Source organism: Chaetodon trifascialis, chromosome 6, assembly GCF_039877785.1.
Source record: "Chaetodon trifascialis isolate fChaTrf1 chromosome 6, fChaTrf1.hap1, whole genome shotgun sequence".
NCBI classification, from domain to species: domain Eukaryota; kingdom Metazoa; phylum Chordata; class Actinopteri; order Chaetodontiformes; family Chaetodontidae; genus Chaetodon; species Chaetodon trifascialis.
Window position 1 is genome coordinate 22,027,802 of NC_092061.1, and position 12,643 is coordinate 22,040,444.

General features: G+C 39.0%; 1 protein-coding gene across 1 annotated transcript; it reads left to right on the plus strand.

The window, feature by feature from the left end:
* Nucleotides 1–1,702: 1,702 nt before the first annotated feature.
* slc2a8 (solute carrier family 2 member 8) lies at nucleotides 1,703–12,061 on the plus strand. Its single transcript, XM_070965474.1, has 10 exons — nucleotides 1,703–2,078; nucleotides 3,063–3,225; nucleotides 3,812–4,018; nucleotides 4,635–4,734; nucleotides 6,866–7,077; nucleotides 7,376–7,525; nucleotides 7,982–8,090; nucleotides 8,341–8,517; nucleotides 8,770–8,915; nucleotides 9,918–12,061. Exons 1-10 carry the CDS (start codon nucleotides 1,984–1,986, stop codon nucleotides 10,062–10,064), a joined length of 1,506 nt encoding a protein of 501 aa, XP_070821575.1. The 5' UTR covers nucleotides 1,703–1,983; the 3' UTR covers nucleotides 10,065–12,061.
* Nucleotides 12,062–12,643: the final 582 nt, after the last annotated feature.

Below are 12,643 nucleotides of genomic sequence, written 5' to 3' on the forward strand. Positions count from 1 at the left end.
TATTACTATAAGTAATTTAGAAACAAAGCTTATTGTTACATGTATGCCTCCCTCTGTAACACATGATCTATTTTAACATAAAAATGGATGAGACAGTGTAAATAAAAATGGCGTGTGTCAGTACTGAGTCAGTTACAGAGTAAGTTTGAACTTTGTGTCCTTGTTAGTCCAGCACCTGTTCTGGCTGCAGTGTGATGGCTTTGGAGAAGCAGATCACAGCCTTCTCATACTGACACTTTCCCATTGCCTCTTTTCCATTGGTGTAACTGCAAAGAAAAACATCAGAAGCATTATTCAACCCTGACCATACACAGCAAGGATCCCTCCTATTTGGTTTCTAGTATTTGTGACACAGCTTTAATCTTTGCTTCTCTTGTAGAAAACACACCTGATCTCCATTTCAGTAAATCCTACAGGAAAATACTGTAGTATAAATTCACAACACGTGGCTGAAAGTGAGGCTAAGATAGAACTCTTTCATTCACTCCTGAAAATGTGTCTTTCATTTGGTTAACAATTCTCACTGCTCTGCAGCCTTGCTCTGAATGATGAAGCTCCCCTTCAGCTCTGGTCTTTGGGGACGTTCATCTGCCGGTGCCAGGAAGATTTTACTGGAAATAAAAAACTGCTTGAGGGTGTTTTTTCTCCTGGCCACATTCAGCTCCTCTTCTGTCACAGCATTGGAAGATAAACTGTGCTCTTCTCCCTGCTGGAGGACAATTGATTGACAAAGATTTTACATTAAATACCAAAACATTTCAGTTTTCTTGAGGGGGGCCAAAAACAAGGATTAGATTGACAATCAAAACATATCCATTTTCTAAATAATAATAATAAGAAAATAAAAAACAGAAACAAGACATTTAGTGAGGACATTTAGTGCTTTAGTGTCTAATTATTTAAAAATACTGTGGATTTTGGCATCCAGTTATGTTTGTGTGTAGTTTCCAGTATCAGTACCAAGCTACAGTGTAGCTGGTTGTGACTTCCACATAGCTATTTTGCTATTGTTTTGCAACAAACACAAACACTTACAGACTGGTCAGTTCTCCCCTGAAAAGTGTCCATCGTGTCATTCAAACTGTTGATTTAAGCTTTACGTCAGCTTAGTCACTTTCCCCCTCTGTATTATTATTATTATTTTTTTTTACTTTGCTGGCATTTTAGAAATGCTATGTCAGGGTAAATCTCGGCGTCACCATAGAAACCAACTTCAACACTCTAGCCGCGGAGTCGCTCTTTTATTTTCTAAACAAAGAGTTTCTACTTCAAGCGAGAGCTTCTCTTCATGCTCTTTCCGGCGCCGTTTCAATCCCGCCAGGAGAGTGTCAACTCGTGTAATATTTAGTGTCCACTGCTGTTAATATTGTTGTAGCTACTATGTAAACTATACATAGATATTCAGAAACGTAAGAGAAAAGGATAACCTCCGTGTAGCGTATAACAACGTCAAGGCTACCAGCTCGCCGCTTTGCGACTACAAACGGCTGCAATTTAGGCTAACTGCTAATCCTCTATGGAAGAAGACAGGACAAAATGTCTTTACACAGTCTAATGTTTAAAGCTAACAGTGGTTAAATTGCGCCTTTGTAGTTCCTATATAAGAAGTGAGACGAGTGTTCGGCGAAGCGGGCAACTATCTGCTGTGGCAGCAACCGGAAGTATTTTATTTTGAAAACGGGAAATAACAGGCACACACTTTGGTCAGCTGACTGACATGTTGACAAAGCAGGTCGGCCGCCGGTGGAGGAAGCGAGGAGTCTCTCAGATATCTTCGGCTATGTGTCACTGGTGCGCTTGTCACCACTGAAATGACCGATGTTTAACGTTACTCCACGGCTACTTGTAATACTCTGTTTGTTTTTCGAAACCCTCCACATACTGGCACGGTTGCCGGTTTGTGCGGTAGCTGTTAAGTTTCGGTCTTGCTTGACTTGTAAAAGGTGAACAAGAAAAACAACAAGGAACGTTAGTGCTGTTAGTATGGACATCCAGGACGAGAGGAGAAGGCTGCTGGATGCGGAGGGTGGAAATGAGGATCCATCAGGGCTCATGTCTGTGCAGGATGCTTATCTGAGGTCAGTCAACACTCAAATACAGAGCTAGCTCAGTGTAACTGCAGTCTATATCCTGCAGGATCAACTGGAGGAGTAGCTACTGGTTTTGCGACTTCAGCTGAGGGTTATCTAAATAAACAGACAACGATGAATTGTTGATGAAACATTCCAGTGGTTTTCCATTTCTTCCAAAGCACATCCTTAACATCACATGTAATCAATAGGCAAACAGTGCTGGTCAGATTAAAACATCTCAATTCACGTTACATTATCGTTTTGATCTAATCACTCTGCCCAATGCAGTTGCTTTACCATGCAGTAGTCATGTCATCACTGAGACAATACTGTCAGATTATAGTGAGAAATGTCCTTCGCAAGTTCCCAGACAAACAGTCACATCATCCAACAAGGTTTGACAGCAGTGGGATATGCACATTCATAATGTATAACTGTACAACCTGCATGCAGAACTGCTCAAATGGAAAGTTTGCATTGTTTATAGTGGTGGAGCTAAAACTTGCAAGCACAATGGGGAGGTCACTGAAATGCAGTGTCATCACACACTCCAAATCCTTTTCTACCACATTGTCAGTGTGTCGACAAACCTCAGACACCACCATAAGATATAGATTCAACTCTGTTTATTTACTCATTTATCATTCTTACTCTTCAAAATGTTTGTTAAGAGTCATGTTGCTTTGCTAGGATAGGGTGCTTTAGGATACTTCATTGTGTGTCATTAGCAAACATTTAGAACATGCAGCTCCTTTTAAATGCACCCATGCAATGCAAAAGAACATAGAATATAAATTACATTATTTTAATTCTTAAACTCCTGTTAGACTCCTCAGAATGTCATCTTACAGAGAATCTAAGGTTACTAATCTTTAACTAAGGGCATTTTAATGTGCAAGCGTACTTATGTAAGCCTCTGAACTGTCCTTTGATCATGTTTGACACACTCACCTTTGACATTTACCTCCTCCTTCCTCTTTCACCTCACAGTAAAGTAAAGAACAGGAAGTTGTACCTGGCAACGTTTGCATCTGTCCTGGGTCCCATGAGCTTTGGTTTCGTGTTGGGATACAGCTCTCCCGCCATCCCCGAACTTACTAGGATTGCAGATCCTCGTCTGCGCCTGGATGATAACCAGGCCTCCTGGTTTGGGGTATGATGACAACCATGATGATTTAATATCACATGCCTCAAAGCAAACAGCTTTTAGGCAGTGTGTTTTTTTACTCATCAGCAGTTTAAATGCCATCACATGTTGTCCAAACACATCTCACTGGATTCACTGAGTTCAAAACCAAGTTGCAGTGTGAAGAAACTCAGAAAAGAGATCTCAGCAAAAAAAAAAAGGTCAAATGCAATTAAAATGAAAGATTTGGTTGACTTTGGTTACTCATGTATGAAGCGAAACATGTTTGAGGCTAAATGGATTACTTCCTGAAAATGCAACCAAGTTATTTAAACCAAGAGTAGATGATGAATATATGTAATTTTTAAATACAAATGTGCTACTTTTTACATTTTTTTTCATCCTATTATGGACATTTTTAAGGGTACTAAATAGAGCGTAAATTTCACGTAGAATTAAATCGGCATCATTTATAGTAGAAAAGAAGTGCACATTTAATAAAAAGGCAACAACTTACACCTCTAATTCTTACTTCGACATAACTTGGAGCATTAGAATTGGTCAAATATGAATAGAATTATCAGAGTCATCTCTTGTCTTTTTTGTTGTTCAGTCCATAGTGACGGTGGGAGCAGCGGTGGGTGGATTGCTGGGCGGTTGGATGGTGGAGAGGATCGGTAGGAAGCTCAGTCTGATGTTCAGCTCACTGCCGTTCGTCTTTGGCTTCACCATCATCATCGCAGCTCAGAACGTGTGGATGCTTTACCTCGGCAGGGTGCTCACTGGCCTCGCCAGCGGAGTCACGTCACTGGTAGTCCCGGTAAGAAGCACCTGGCCGTCTTTTTCAGTTTTGTCCAGTAAGGGTTAGTTAGCATTCACATCACATTTCTGCATCAACACAGGATATTAACATATCTTTAAGTGTTTTCGAGCTTCCATATTTGTAAAAATGTCTCAATAATTTGTTCAATTAATTGTTCTTTTAGAATATATTTTATGAGATTAATGAATTTAGAGCTGAAATAATTTGTCGGATAATCAATTAATCATTGACAGAAAATTAACTGGCAACTATTTGATAATCAGTTAATCATATAAGTCATTTATAAAGCAAAAATGCCAAACAATCTCTAGTTTTAACCTCTCAAATGTGAGCATTTGCTGTGTGTATCTATTTTATATCATTGTAAATTGAACATGTTTGGGTTTGAGAGTATTTGAAGGACAGAACAAGCAACCTAAGGACATCATTTCCAATGCTAGGAACTTGTGATGTACACTGAGGTTTGATACACCAAACAATTAATCAGTTAATCAGAAAAGTAAACTTACTTTTATGGAGAAAAGCCTCTGATAAAATGCTTAAAATATCAGTGACAGTTTCTGTCAGTCACTCTGATTTTCTGATTCCTGTGTGATTTTCTCTCTCCATGCAGCTGTATATCTCTGAGATGGCACACGAGCGGGTACGCGGGACGTTAGGCACATGTGTGCAACTCATGGTGGTGCTAGGCATCATGGGAGTGTATCTCGCAGGTATGTCAACTCAGCTTTGAAGTGTTTGTGGCATCCTTCACTCTCATTTTGTAAAATTTGGCTTCAGGTTTCTGAAACTGGCTGAATGTTTAAATGAACATAAGAAAGAAAAGCATGAGGTCACTCTAACGCAGCGATTTAAAAGCTGAATCACTGAGAGAACATCCACCAGCTCCACAATGCAGAGCCACAAATCTGCTCTTCCTGGTTTATTATCTGTATTAGTTCTCTTTGCTGCTCTGTGACAACTCACAGTTGAGTTTAAAGTGCTTTTCCTGAGGTTGCTGGACTGTTTCACTGTCTGGATCAGAGGCTGTGGAGAAGAGATGATTAAATCCCAGCCATCATGTGACGTGATCATCCTCAGATATGATCACAGTCCTGTGCTGCCACTTCAACAGCAGCCTCACTGGTTGACCTGTGTGGAAAATTGCTGCTTCTTGCTAATCTTGTTAGCTGCATGGCATTCACGTTTACTCAATAGAAGTTGGTGCGTCACGTGAGCTGAATTGTCTTGTATTAGAGGTCAGTGAAAAAATGTGGCTGTTATGTCATTTGGGTTAAATGGCCCTTTTAATGTGTAACAACTTCGGTATTTATTTAGTTAATGTCATATAAAGGACAAGAGAAAAAAGCATCAGGTTACCAAATAAATGATTCCATGAACGAAAGATCTGCTTGCAGTTCCTCACATTTTATGGCACATTTTTATCTCAGTCACAGTAAAGAGAACTTAATCCCCAGATGAAATAACTTAATGTATAATGAGGAACTATGTTCCATGTAATCTTGTTTGATAGCTAGCAAACTTAGTCACAAACCAGCTGCTGTTCAGCAAAAAGGTGAACATTGCAGAAAATTCAGTGGAACGATCAGATTAGCTTGGAAGCATATTTTTAGATGCGACACATGAAAACATTTGTGAGGAAACCTGGACTTGACAAAGCTCCGCTTTGTTCTGCAGGCTTCAGTCTCACAGTTCAGTGCCTGGCGTCTTTTGAACGCAGCTGGAGGGAAAAACTCAAAATGGGGACTAGAGGACAAAGGCATCTGTTGTTGTGGTGTGAATTTAGAATTTTTTTAATTGTCCTTTAATTTTCAGCAGGCTTTACCTTTCTGTTTGGGGGTCCCATAATCCGTAAGGGGGTCAGCGCCTCAGGGTTCTTCTAGTGTACCAGTCCTTCCATACTGATGAATGAAATCAGAATATAGAAGCAACACAGGAGAACTGTGTTTTATTCATTTAATATTGGAGAAAAATATCTTTGCAGCTGCTGCTTTACCATTTTCTCATTCGATGAAAGGTCTACATGGGAGCAAGAAAAGACATTTACGTCTTGGATCTTTTTATTCAAGGAGACAAATGATATTACATAGAAAAAAAGTTCTATTTCTAGAGGCTAGGAACATGTCTAATAGTGTAACATCTGTAAAGTATGGAAATGGTAAGAGCAAAGAAAAGAGAAATGTTATGATGTTATCAGCTAAAGGGAGGGTGGACAACATGAAAGACAGATTCTTTGAATACTATATCCATAAGAAAACCATCAGTTCCAGTTCTGTCTTACTCTCTCTGTAAAATATTATGTCATGTTATGAGTCATGTGAGGTTAGGTGTTTGCAGCAGCAACAGTATTAGGATAAAAATGGGGATAACCACTCAGACAGAAAGTACAATAGCCTGTACAAGCACTGGAAATAGTTTATTTAGCAAGTAAAAAGGTGTGGCTGTGGTTAGGTGTGGTAAGAAAAGTGCTTTGTTGTACCTGTAACCACACCCATCAGTGAGGTCATGGTATCCTGGACTACACCTGTCCCTCACTGCAGCAAGTGGAGAAGTTGAACCACTGGAGGTCAACACAGGTGTTAAGTTACTCTTTAAGCAGGGACTCTACTTTACGAGAGTCCTAACTGTGACTGACACAGAAACGTAGCATCAGTTAGTTTAAACTAACCACTGAGCAGAGGTTGAAAGATTAGTATTTGCATAGGCAGTATAAAGAGCGTGAAATTACAGATAGCATATTTGTCACTGTAGATAGCAGAATTCCCACAGTTACTGGAAAATCAAAATTCTTGGAGAGGAATCAGAGCCAGCTCCTCATCCTGAGTGTGTGAACTCATCCTGCAGGTCTCTTCCTGGACTGGCGCTGGCTGGCGATCTGTAGCTCCATCCCTCCTACGCTGCTGTTGGTGTGTATGTGCTTCATGCCAGAGACGCCTCGGTTCCTGCTGTCACAGGGCAAGAGGCGGGAGGCTGAGGAGGCGCTGCGCTTCCTGCGAGGACCGGACGCCCCCGTCGAATGGGAGTGCGCCCGCATCGAGGACGCCTGTGATGAGCAGGTGAGCCTGCCATTGGTTTGCTTGGTCGCGATAAAGTGGACAGTGTCAGCTAGTGAAATTGTGGTTTTTGATGAAGGGGAAAGGCAACAGACAGAGAGAGGCACTGAGTGAGGTCACCACAGGAGGTGCTGCAGAAGCCAAGGCTTGAATAAACAAATGACCAGAGAATTTAAGGCAGCACCTTGCTCCTTAATGCTAATGCCACCACTGTTTGGAATTTTGAAGTTCAGCGGTCGAGTTTGTAGTCTCGGACAATGAAAGGTCTCACTGACTGTATTGTTGACTTGCTTCCTCTCAGGGCTCTAGTTTCCACATGTCCGACCTGAAGGACCCTGGTGTCTACAAGCCTCTGGTGATCGGCATCATGCTGATGGTATTTCAGCAGATGACGGGGATCAATGCTATCATGTTCTACGCTGAGAACATATTTGAACAGGCACATTTTAAGGTGAGGGGGTTATTGTTATTTCTTCATGGGAAATTAACACAGGGTCTCAGCTGTCCAGGCAGTAACAAATTAAAAATGTGTGATTCTGGCACGTGCACTACACAACTATCATCCAATACTGTCAATTTTGTCCTGGTCCTCTAATTTTTTGTGTAATTGAGCTATTTTAATGTCCTCTGGTGCTTGATAACCTGCTTAGATGCAATTTTAGGTGAAAATTTGAATGAATTACTTGGTGCTAAGCAAAGAGTATATGATAACTGAAAAACTGGCCTTTTCTCATCAAAAGTAGCTCCATGTTGGTCTGAGACCAACGAAGTCTGCTGTTATTAAGTCAGAACATGATGAAATGTTTAAGACATTTCGAAAGCGCACACAGACTTGTACTTTCATGGACAAATATGTCCGAAAGCCACAGCACCTTTTTTTAAGTTTTCCATTGATCTTGTTTTTCAGGAGAGCGACCTGGCCTCAGTGATTGTGGGTCTGGTTCAGGTCGTCTTTACAGGAGTGGCAGCGCTAATAATGGACAAAGCTGGAAGGAAAGCCCTTCTCATCATCTCAGGTATTTTCTATCAAATTTTAAATTTCAAACAAATGTACTTTTTTAATATAACAAATTCCTTTGGGAAGAACTCAAAGGAATTTTTCTCTATTCTGTTTCTCTATTCCCCCCATTCACTGCCTCTCTCTACACTCAACCCTCAAATAACATAAAATGATGAAGAAAAATGTCATCAGTTCAGCTCTCTTCAGACTACAACTGTGAGTCATCTCTGTCATGACAGATTTTGTCTGTTTTCCCATTAATAAAGGTGTTGCCATGACGATCAGCACCTCAACATTCGGTGTTTACTTCTACCTGATGTCCAAGCCTCACAGCACCACCACGCTGAATGTCTTGATGCTGGACATCCAGAGTAAGGCTGCCGAAGAACCCCACACTGACTTGGCCTGGCTGGCACTGGCCAGCATGGGTGTCTTCATCACAGGTGAGATCCTCTAGTTCAGGCAAAATTATTGAAGAAAGAAAGTTTTTATATTGAATTGCTTGAATCAAAGTGATGAATCAAGAGTCCAAAGGTGCAGACTCACAGAGCTTAATTTGAGTGTCATCTGCAAAATATCGAATCCCCCAGAGGAGCTAAGTCAACTTAGATAAATTTTAGGGCAGCTATACAGGTGAAGGTAATTTTCAAGAACATATGGATCTTGCCACTTTAATAATTCGTTACTGTGTTCAGGTTTTGCTCTTGGTTGGGGTCCAATCCCGTGGCTGGTCATGTCAGAGATTTTCCCTGTCAAAGTGAGGGGGTTTGCCAGCGCTGTCTGTGTCCTCACCAACTGGAGCATGGCCTTCGTCGTCACCAAAACCTTCCAAGACATGATGGTGAGTCCTCAGCAGGACACTATTTCAGGGTTTTGTTTTTTTCTGATTAATGAAATAATACACATCACAAAATATAATATAGTATAAATAAATAAACATACAAACTCCTTTCCCTCTTTTTCTCACAATTTCAAAATCTGTGATGGAAAATGATCAAATACGTTTACTGAAGTCCTGAGGTACTTGTACTTTACTTTTCGTTGTACTTATACTACAATTCAGATGCAAATATTGTACTTTTTACTCCACAACATTCATTTGACAACTTAAGTAACTGGTTATTTTGCATATTTAGTTTAATAATACAAACTATAATCAACAAATAAATTAGGATGTAATATTATAGGTTAAGATAAAACTTTATTGATCCAAAAGAGGAAATTCACAAGCTACCCTGTAGATGAATTATGTCAAGTTATGTCACCTTAACCAGCTTCAGTATTAAAGTGATGAACACATTTATGCATCAACAATATTATCTAATCCAATTATATAACATACATTATTCTGACACATGCCATTCTGCATAGTTAGTACTTTTGTTTTTGATACTCTAGCCATATTTTAATGCTAATACTGATATATTTTACTTAAGTGAAAATTGTGACTGACTTTCCCTATTTTCAGATGCTTTGAGGTGCATTATATTTAGGATGTGTTAGATCTGTCCACTCTTCCAGTTTGATTGAAATTAGAGTTGAAACATTTAATTCAAATAATCATTTACTGTTAGTCATTCATCAAGAAAAATTTCCTTTTTCCAGTTTTTGAATATCTTTGGCTTTTTTTTTTTGTTTGTTTTTTTACTGTTTTCTGACATTTTCAAGACTAGATAATTAATGATAAATGGAGTAGTTGAAAAATGAATCAACAAATTCTTTGATAATAATCGGTAGTTGTAGCTCTAGCTGTATGTACAGTGTATCTATTGTCAAACCTTCCTCTATGGCTTTTCCAACATCACTGCGACATCCATGTCAATATAACTGTGACCTCTTCCAGAATCTTCTCACCAGCGCTGGAACCTTCTGGCTTTTCGCCTCTATGTGCACCATCAATGTCATCTTCACCATTGTCTTCATCCCGGAAACAAAGGGCAAGACACTGGAGCAAATCGAAGCCACTTTCAGAGGAACATCAGGTCCATGAAGCCGCCCCCCCCCCCCACTCCCCGCACCTGCCAAAAAACATCCCACATGTCATAAACTGAAAAATCTCTGGCCTCATATTACTGAGCTGACTGGTCCTCTGGACACTGTGTGGGCATTTTTAAAATCTTTGTGAAGCCTGTAAGGCTACAAAGCTGACACTTTATCTTAAGTCCTGCCTTCCTGAAGGTTGTAATGTTCAGTTTGTGCTCAAACCATTTTGGAGAAGTGATTCCCATATGATGATTTTAGAGGGTGTGCTTTATGGTGCTATTGAACTGTATTGCTTTTACTGGTGTTTCCAATATTTTGTCCATCCCCTATATATGTATGATTGAGGTCTGACTAAATTGGCAACTGGGACTAAATGATCTGTCTCTGCAGGAAGTCTGACCTTCAACACTAAAGAATACTATAATCAGGCTGTTGAATACGGTTTTCCACAGGTCAGATCCTTTAAATATTATGTTGAGAAATGCTGAGAAACAAACTAATCTAACAGCAAGAAAATAATCAAAAAAGTGTTACAAAAACTGGACTGAAGTGCTCATTTAAACACTGTTGTGAGCAGATCCAGCACAGGTTTAGTGTCTTGCTCAAACACACTTGGGTTGGATGGGACACTGACTGTGGTGGAGGTGAATTGTGCCGCTACCCCCAGTAAAACAACTCTATACTGCCCCCTGCAGGTCTCAGTGCTGTAGCTCACCTCCAGTCTGCACATTCAGCTCAGCTAAGGTCCTCTGCACGAGATTAAAATGTCCTGTAGACAATAAACCCAGTTTATAGAATGCTATAAAACTGCTAATCATGTACATAGTGAAAGTTAAATATAACACTGGGCTCTTTACACCCTCAGGAAAGGATTATCTACAGAGTGAAATTGGTGTTGAAGGTGTACTCCACCCAAATCTGTCTGTGGTATGATTGAATTAATGTCAGGTATGTCAGGTATTCAGATGTGCTTTAACTGCGGAAACATTGCAAATATCAAGATAATAAATAATAATAATAATGAATGTTTCCCAAACCAGCATAATCTGCTTTTCCACTATTCATCCAGTTTTCAGCAGTTACGGTTTAAAACACATCATCTGTCTTAATCCTCATGTATCAACCTTTTCAGTTAATTATTTGGGCAGGGTGAAACCTGTCTGAAACACAGTGAGATTATGTTTGGTTGAAAAGAAGAAATACTGTTTCTCATTGTTTTCCATTTGCAGATGCTGGTACTATGCTGGTGAGTGTAGGTTCAGTTTGATTTGGTGCCAAATGCAGTAGTATAATTTTCTTCCATTACCAGATAAGAATAATGTTTGGTGTCCTTGCTCCTTCAACTTAATTTTGCTGAAACTCGAGTGATGTTTGGAAGTCTGCTGTTTACACTGTCGGTAATGACTGTTAATTTATCTTTGTACTTTTCATCATCAGAGAAATGAAGTGAAATTAAACAGATTCTGTGATGCTAAACTTGATTAACATTTATCATCAAGACAATTAAAAACTACCAACTGTAATCTATCTCACAAGAAAATATATGGCTGTGTTTTTGTAATCATTTTGTTTTGGGATGGTCTTAACAGAAACAGAAATTGTAACAGAAATATTTTGAACATGTATGATCTGATTTATACACAGTTGGGATAGTAATGATACTCAATATCATTTTCAAGAAGAAGAAACTTCTCTGACGAAACCTGATTGTTTTTGTTCTTGTAGGTTATGTATAGAATTTTACTTGATTAAAAAAAAACAAAAAAACTCATGAATCTGTAGGAATAAATAACTGGTTTACTGAATTTCACTGAAGCAATGAAAATGAGAAATTATTCCACTCTTTCAGCCCTTTTTCCACTGGCTGGATGTTTGTAATATATGTTATTTACAAATTCACTCGGAATCGAGGCTCAAATGAAGATCTCAGTTTCGTTATTCCAGTGTGAAACTGAATTGTTCCATTAACTGTGTCTGTGAATAAAATCACAATGTTGTCTTGAACATCTTGTGCTATGCAGTAATGATTCAAGGATCTTCATCTTCTTTTCTGTTGTAATAAGTTGAATTATTGTTGGATGTGTGATGTACAGAGCAGACGTTGATCAAAATGATGATATATTTGTCTAAAAATAGGGGATTTACCAATAGTAAGTAAACTTTCATTTCAGGTTTTGAATGATAGCGTGGTGCCATAAAACCCAGCAGTTAAGAAGATATTGAAATGACAAATTTAAATCACATATGACTTCAGTTTTGGGTCAGAAGAAAAAGTGTGTGTGAAAAGAAACATTTGGTTTTATTTATTACTAACTAAATTGCCATCTCTTAAGAGAAGAAATACAAAACAGGTCAAAGATTGTGCAGACGTATCACATGTGAGTCCTTAATTGAAAAAACAGATGCAAGATATCTTTTTGTTTATGACACAGGCTCATAGCAGGCATTTAAAAAAAAACTTAATTTGCCATTTATAAAAACAATCACTTGTTCCTGCATCTGAGCAATGAAAGATATGTTTTCAAAAGACAGATTCAGGTTAATATTGCTTACTTACATGGTTTTCTACCTCCTAAAACAAAAATG